Source organism: Vitis vinifera, chromosome 3 (assembly GCF_030704535.1).
Source record: "Vitis vinifera cultivar Pinot Noir 40024 chromosome 3, ASM3070453v1".
NCBI classification, from domain to species: Eukaryota; Viridiplantae; Streptophyta; class Magnoliopsida; order Vitales; family Vitaceae; genus Vitis; species Vitis vinifera.
Window position 1 is genome coordinate 16,835,820 of NC_081807.1, and position 9,068 is coordinate 16,844,887.

Genomic DNA, 9,068 nt, shown 5'->3' on the forward strand with positions numbered 1-9,068 from the left:
CATAATGCTCCTTGCTGAGTAATATAGGTTCTTGTTCAGTGGGAGAGAGATTTTCATGAGAGACATCAATGGTGGCAGCTTGATGTGCCTGTCCAGATCTTGTGACAGGTTTTCCTCCTCTATTGCTTCCCACTTTACTTCCTAACTAAGGCTTGCCATGGCGTTTCCAGCAAGATTCATGTGTATGTCTTGGTTCGTGACAATAATTAAACTAAAGTGAATCTTTATCATTTGGTTTTCTTCCTTCTACTTTGGATTCCATCAACTTGAAATTTCCAGCAGTAGTTAGTGCTGAATTTTCTGGAGTGTAGCCTCCTAGCATCACAACTCGACGACTTTCTTCTCCAATCATATAGGCATAAACCTCCTGGGTGGATGGAAGAGGTTCTTTCCTAATATTTTTACTCTTACTTGGTCTAATTCAGGATTAAGACCAGCCAAGAATTCAAATACTCTCTCTTGCTCCATTATCTTCTTCAATCTAGTACCGTCTTCAGCAACAACCATTTCTATGTGTTGGTAATGAACTAATTACAGCCACAGGCTTCACAATTTATTGTAATATTCAGTGACTGACCAACTTCCTTGCTTTGTAGCATGAATTCGACACTTCATTCAACTCATACACTTGTGTTGCTATTCCAATCCTAGAATAAGTTTGATTGATGGCATCCTAAATCTCTTTGGCTGTGGAGAGAAACAAGTATGTTTGGTTAATCTCCAGTTGCATGGAGTAGCCAAGACATGACCATGAAATTTTCCTTATCCCATAATTCATATTGTGGATCATTGAAGTTCTGATTTGGCACCTTTGATATAAACCATCTTCCCTTTACTTTTAATGAAAAATTTGGTTGATTGGGAACATTGTAGGAAATTCTGGCCATTGAGATTTTGAGTGTTGACTTGGAGTGTAGGGATGTTATTATGATGGGTAGATAAAGGTGGTAAGGTTTGGAAAGTAAAGGAGGGATTGAAGGGTAGGGTTGTTTGAGAGGATGGTGTATTTTTACTAGTTTCAAACATTTTAGGGAAAAGACAACAAGGTTTTTTGTTTTTTATTTTTTTCTTTTTTTTCCCTAGAGTAAACAAGAGATGAGCTTGAGGAAATTATAATGGGAACTAAGGAACCAACAATAAAGGCTAGCTAAAAAGAGGGAATAAGCTACAACAATGATAGTTGTATGTGACTGAGCAATGAAGGCTCTATGGATCTTGGCAGAGTCAAACTTCTGGTTTTGATACCATGATGAAAAATAATCTCCCGTATATCTTTTCATTCTGATTTACAATACATATATACAAAGAATAACTAATGAGATCCCTTAAATTAGGCTACCTATAAAATAAAAAAAAAAATCCCTAAAATCAAGTAATCTAATTGCAAGGGTCCTATATGGAATTTACCTAAATTCTTGGTACAAGAATCATGGGTTAGCTTTTACAAGAAAGGAAAAATATGGTAGGAGAAATCAGATATATATGGAGAAAAAAATAATTGCTGATTTTTTGGCCTATTCTTCTAACAGTTTTGTCTTGGGTCCAACATTTGGGTTAAACCTTTTATAAATTAAGGGCTTACTTGGCTACCAATTAACCCTTTAAATGGAGAAGGAAAAAAGAGATTAAGAAGATGAACTGAAGGACTTATTGGCCATTGTAGTGGATGAGCTCATGTATAATCATTATTGATTAAATAAAAGAAAAAGACTAGTGAGATTGATGGATGGACTAGGAGAATAGGTGGATATTAACTCTAATTGGAAGGATGATAGAACAATGGAATATCCTTGTGATTCCTTGCAGGATTCTACTAGTGATAGTGATGGTAGTATTGAAGATTATTTGATGAAATCATAAAAGAGAGTTAGATTTTGGAAGAAAGAAAGAGGAACTATATTAGAAACCATTGAAAATGATAAACAATTAATTTGATTATTATTAATTATATGATTTTCTTATTATGAAACTTTCATGTTGTTTTATTAGTATGCGTATGTAGAGGGTAGACAAAGTTCAAATGCAATCCTCATAGCAAATGAAGCCATTGACTCAAGGCCCAAAAACACTAAGAGTGGGTATTGTGTAAGTTGGATATCAAGAAGGCATATGATTATTTTAATTGGGCTTCTTACTAGCACTTTTGTAAAGAAATGTGATTTAGTTCTAAGTGGAGAGATGGATTAAGTGGTATATATCTATAACGTGCTTCTGCATATTGATTAACGAGACACCAACAAGATTTTTCTAGAGTTTTAGAGGCTTTAGGGCAAAGACCCTTTATCCCCTTATCCTTTCATTATGGCCATGGATGCATGCTCTTGTATTCTAAATGGGGAATAGGAATGGGGCCTTTCTTTCTTTTGCTATTTTTAGTTAGTGGAAGAGGAGTGGGTATGGACATGTCCCACGTATTATTTGCAAATAATACTCTTATTTTACGTGATACCAATAAGGAACATAGGGAGTACTTGAGTTGGGCATTCATATGGTTTAAGGCAATCTTAGGGTTAAAAATCAATTTGGAGAAAAGTGAGTTGATATGAGTAGGGTTGCTAATATGGAGGACCTAGCTAAAGTATTAGGTCGTGGATCCTGTGCCCGCCTCACCAATTGTTTGGGTATTCAGCTAGGAGCTCCTTTCATATCTTTATGAGATTGAGATGTTAGTGGAGGAAAGATTTTAGAAATGGCTCATCGTGTGCAAGAGACAATACCTATAAAAAGAAGGAAAACTTACTTTGATTCAAACACCCTAATTTATCGATTTACTACTTTTCATTATTTGTCATACTGAGAAAAGCTAGGAAAAGATCCAAAGAGATTTCCTTTTAGGGGAAGGAGCTTTTGAAAGAGAGTTGTATTTAGTGAATTGGTCAATAGTTTGCATGGATAAGAGGAATGGGGGCTTGAGTATTAAAAGTTGTTCATTCTTAATAAGGTTTTTCTTGGTAAATGGTATTGAAGATTCATAATTCAAAACAAATCCCTTTGGAAGTGGGTGATTATAGGAAAGTATGGGGAGGAAGAGTGGGGATGGTGCTCTAGAAGAGTGAGGGAAGGGTGTGGATGTCAGTGTGGAACACAATCAAGAGCTGGTGAGAGGTGTTTAACAGTAGAATTAGATTGAGGATGGGAAATGGTTAGCGAGTGAAATTTTGTAAGGATAAGTGGTGCAATGACAAACTACTAGAATAGGTCTTTCCTATGTATTTCTCAATATCCTCCACTAAAGACGCATAGGTAGCCAAGGTGTGGGAGCTAGAAGGGGTTGAGGTTTTTGAAACCCTAGGTTCACAAGATGGATTCATGATTGGGAGTTAGACGATTAAAGGATAAAATAATTTGATTGAATTTGATATATGGCAAACTCATAGTTCAATACCTTTGTTCATCTTTATCTAATGGAAGAATGGAGGCGTTCCCCTCTTGCATTGTTTGGAATCAGTTAGTTCCAATGAAGGTCAGCTTTGTCACTTGGGAAACTATATGGGGAAGAATATTTCATTGGATCACTTTAGAAGGAGTGGGAGCATGCTGAACAAATGCCACCTGTGAAAGGAGAAGAATAAATGGTTAATCACGTCCTCCATTACTACAATGGGGTCATGCTATGAAAACTAATTTATAATGTCTTTTGAGTATGATGGACGATGTTTTTGATAGTCAAAGATGTCCCTATGTAAGACGAGAATGTTGTTTTTTTTTGTGTACTCCTCTACCATGTTAAAATACCGAAAAATTGGATAAAGCAATCAAACAATTCTTCATATATAATTTTTTGAAGTTGGTTAGAGTATACATTGGAACTGTTCATTGTCCATGATAGACTTTATTAATTGGCTTAGCTCTAAGTAAGACAAGAATGTTGTTTTTTTTGTGTACTCCTCTACCATGTTATGGCCTTTTGGCATCTTTGTTTACATATTATATGCAATTGTGCACCCTTTTGTTAGGCTCCATTAATATAGTTGATCTTTGCCTACAAAAAAAAAATGTTGTTTTATGATTATTTTTCAGATTTTTTGAGACATTTTTTTCTTTTTTATTATTTATATACTTTTGTCTAAGTTGAGGCTTATGTCTTGTTCTTGATTGAGGCCTCATTTGGGCTAAACCCCTCAAACCACATTTAGGCTTTTAGAACATTGCATTAGAAGATGTTGAAAAATAGGAAAAATGGCATATGATGCAAGTTATGTGTGGACAATTGTGGGTATAAGTATCCTCTTTAAAGCAATCAATCTGGGCCCAAGGTCACTGGAACCTCTCTTTGAGTAAAGGTGTTCTAATCGTAAATGCAATGTCTTATGATGTCAGTAACAACTAAGAATAGTTTGCAATGTCAGTATTCAATAACTCAATGACTGCGGCCAAAAATCATTTGCTTTTCTATTTTTAAGTTCTATTTTTATTAAGTTATCTATTGCAACTCTACTGAGAAATGAATGACTGCGGTTCATTCATTTCTCCTAAAAATACCCATGGAAAATATGTTTCTTCTAAATGCTTGGATAACTCTGTATTAGTGTTTAATTTACATATGCTTATTTTCCAGTGAATGTCGTTCCAAACGCGAAATGCCTTCTTTGTATCCCCATGCTGAAGGCATACTATATGCCCTCAAAGAGAAGGGAATTGATATGGCTATTGCTTCTAGATCACCAACTCCGGATATAGCAAAAACATTTCTTGACAAATTGGGCATCAAGTCAATGTTTGTAGCCCAGGTGAGTTAGTGAGGATCATTTTTAGTTTGATTGTTTCTTCTTCTTCTTCCTTTTTTTTTTCTTTATGTATTTTATTTTTTGGAAGGTCAAGATTGCCAAAAGAATCACTGTTTTGATGAATTCTTTATAGCTAAAGCATCATAGACTTGTAATTGAATTCTATCTTATATTGCCAAAAAGATGTAGAAGGGGAGAGGTTCAACCAAATATTAAACGAGGAGATTCAGAAATGATGAATAGTCTGTTTTAGCTAACATCACAAGGCATGAGCAGCCGGTTACAGCATTCTAAAACGTAACATATGTTGAATCAAATTTTATTTCTTTTTATCAATTATTGTCACTGATTTGGTACCTTTTTGACATCAATGCAAGTTGTAGTAGCGCACGGAAGCTTTCTAAATGACAGTTGATGGCGGAACTCTTTGCGTTTTTTTTTTTTCCCTTCTTTTCATGCTTTTCTTGGGGATTTGAACAGTTCCAAACTGCTGTAGAATCTTTACACATCTCTTTATTGTACCTTCTTTGGATAGCCCAGGAAATATTTTCCAGTTTATCACACAAGACACAGCATTTCCAGATAATTCATAGGACTGGGGTGCCCTTTAACTCCCTGCTTTTTTTCAATGATGAGGATAGGAATATTGAATCGCTAAAAATGGCATCCAACATTTCCTCTTCTTTGTTTGCTGATATTTGGATGACCTGGATATTGTGTAGTTACATTGGGGCATACTGAAATTGCTACTGGTATTGGCAGGTTTCCAAAATGAGAGTAACAAGCATTTTGGTAGGCAATGGGTTAAATATTGGAGCATTAAGCCAAGGGCTGACGAAATTCTCACAGAACTCAGCTTCATCTGGAAACACCAAACGGAACTGAATGCTATTTTGGAAAAGATTGTTCTCAGATGTAATTCTTATATGTGGTTGCTTATGGCATATACCTATCATATGGTCTTAAAATTCCAATTACACTCTAAAATCATATGAAGCCTAGCATGCTAAAGTCATAATGACAACACTCAACACTCAAAGTCATTTATCTCCTAAAGTTGCATATAACTATATCATCTACATGGACTATCATGCTACTAGCGGTCTTCTTTAGGGTGGTTAAATTTCTAAGGCCATTATTTGTGCCACCATCCTTCAATTCATTTACTTTCTCATTCTCACTTTAATTTATTATGTAAATTAAAAATTTTAGAGTAGTTATGTACTATATAAATTAAATGCATGAATTACCATCTTATTACGTATAAATCACTTGAGAAGAGTAAGTCATATACATTGATAATCAAATTCACTCGTATTTTATAATTGAAGTATTTAGGGATAATTATCTTTTGGGGTTAGATGGGCCCCCAAATTAACAAAAGGTTCATATAACTCTTTAAATTGAGTTGAAGGATATGAAATAGTAACGGACAAATATACCCTTTAAGAACACATATAAAATATTTTATAAAATTAAGTTAAATAATTTTTTTTCAATAATTTTTTTTAAAAAATACTAAATTAAATAAAAGTAGTTTTCAAAAATATTAAATTAAATAATTTTTTTTCAAAAATATTAAATTAAATTTTTTTTTTCAAAAATATTAAATTAAATTAAAGTATTTAAAAAATATATTAAATTAAATATTTTTAAATATTAAATTAAATAAATTTATTTTTAAAAAATATTAAATTAAACAAAATTATTTTTTAAAAATATTAAATAAAATAAAAAATATTAAATTAAATAAAAGTATTTTTCAAAAATATTAATTTTTTTCTCAAAATCAACAAAGGGCATTTTTGGAAATACTGAAGGATGATATCCTTCAACTCAATTTCCATACTTTCATTGGGTCTTGGGCTCAATTTAAAGAGTTACATGGACCTTTTGTTAATTTGGGGGTCCATCTACCCCCAAAACATAATTCTCCCAAGTATTTATACACATGCATGTACGAATGAATTTATATAGGGAGAATTGTGTTTTGGACCCAACTGAGCCCAAAAATTAACATTTGGTCTATATATCATGCATATTTAAGCACAAGACCCAAACAAAGTATGAAAATTAAGATGAAAGATATTGTCTTTCGTTAATCCCTAAAATACCCTTAACCTTTACATAAGCACAAGTGAGTGTGCATTTCAATTTTTTTTTGTTTTTTTCCCCTTTTTTATTCCCTATTAAGTATTACTCATTTCTAACTTTTTTCTTTTTCTTTTTCTCCCAATCTATATTTCTATTTTATATTAAATAAAAAGCAATAATGTTTTTTTGTTTTTCATTTTTAAAGATATTGAATCTTTTTGCTCTTATTATAAGCAATGATAAAATTTTTGGAATTATTCATCCAAATAATTTTTATCTTTTTGTATTTATCGTTTAGTTTAATTTTCATTTTTTATTTTAAAATTATATTACCCTTTCATTTATATTTTTCTCTTATTTTTAATTATTTTTTATATTTTCTACATTAACCATATTTTAAAAATTTTTAAAATTGACTATCACTTCACTTTATTATATATATATATATATATATATCCTTTTAGCTTTTTAATTTTTAATGTTTTTATTTTAAAATTTTTAAAAAGATAAATTTATTGAAAAAAATAACTAAGATATGAATTAGTTCTAATATTATATTAATAATTTTTTTTTATCTAGATAGACTAATGCAAAGTATTTTGACTCACAACAAGAAAATTATCAATATAATTTTTTAGTTAAACTTTAGAAATTAAATTTTAAATAAAATATATTATATAAAAGTTTATCTAAAAATTATTGAAAGTGGCATTTAATTTTTTTTTATTGACTTTCAAACTTATCTAATTTTTTACTTGAAAGGTAATAGAACATGTTTACAAAAAAAATAGTTTTTCATTTTTTAAATAAATGAGTATAGATATATTAAAAGAATTAAAGATAATCTTAGTAAAAATTTTGATAAATATGATTATAATTTTAAATATGATTCTTTATTTCAAACTTATATTATTTCACATATATATTAAATAATTTTTAAACACCTCATAAAATATTAGTATTATTTGTTTGTTCTAACTTGTAAATTAGGTATCATTAAATATTATATTTTTAAAATTTATAGAACATATAATAAATACTTTTTAAATACCTCATAAAATATTATTAATTTTTTTTTTCTAACTTGCAAATTAGACACATGGTGTTTATTATTTCGAAAATAATGTAAACACTCACATGCATATATATATATATATATATATAATATTAATCAAGAAGACAATATTTTTAATACTAATTTACCAACCTTCCAATAATTTTGAAAGTGTAAATAGGGTAATTGGCCGAATTGAAGTTTTCAAAATATTCAAAATTTCTCCATTCCAAAATTACCTAATTACTCTCCACATTAATCCTAAATATTTTTTAATAAAGATTTAAATATTTAAAATCATTAAAATAAACATTTTCTTATTAAAGCAATTTTTTCAAAGTAATAAGATAAAAATCATGAAATCTTCAAAACTATAATTACAATAAATATTTTTAATTTTAAAACTAATTTCATAATTTAAATTAATGATTTTAAAAAATAAAAATGTTATAAAAATAACTTTTGTTTATTTTTAATTCCATTTAAATATGATTTTTTTAATCTCTATTGATGACAATGAAATTATGTTTATGAAGGCAAAATAGTAAAAATATATATTTTATTTAGTTTACTTATAATGAACAATTCAAACATGATTGATTTTAATTTTATTTCCTATGTGTTAATTTTTGTAGGGAATGTCTTAATGACATAGTTTGGTAAAAAAAAAGAAAAAAAAAAAGCTATCAATAATCATCTTAACGTCAAATTCAAGTTGTTTAAAAATTGTACAAAACCTATTAAGAGCTTTGTACACCCTTATACACTTAGCACATTTCCCTTGTATAGTTAGTGTAATACCCTTGTACAATGATACAAATTTCATATTTCTCATAAGTTATGTGTTCATGTAGGTTTATTAATCATGTTTTCAATGGTTTGGTTAAGAAAATGGTGGATGACTTAGAACAATTTTTTTCCCCAAATATCATTATTGGGGAAAATATTAGAATTTCGATGTGAGAGTTAAATAAAATGCATGACATAGGCGTACAATCCTTGGGTGACAAGGAAAATAAAAAAATGGTTTAGAATTGATTAAAATAATCCACAAAGGGTAATCTTGTACACCTTTGTATAATTAGTATATTTCCTTTGTATAGTTAATGTAATACCCTTATACAATGACACAAATTTCATATCTCTCCTAATTTATGTGTCCATGTTCACGTAGGAGTGTTTAACCATATTTC

General features: G+C 30.0%; 1 protein-coding gene across 1 annotated transcript; it reads left to right on the forward strand.

The window, feature by feature from the left end:
* Positions 1–4,580: 4,580 nt before the first annotated feature.
* Positions 4,581–5,612, forward strand: LOC100264015 (uncharacterized). The gene is made up of 2 exons (XM_010649833.3): positions 4,581–4,730; positions 5,490–5,612. Exons 1-2 carry the CDS (start codon positions 4,581–4,583, stop codon positions 5,610–5,612), a joined length of 273 nt encoding a protein of 90 aa, XP_010648135.2.
* The last annotated feature ends 3,456 nt before the right edge of the window (positions 5,613–9,068 follow it).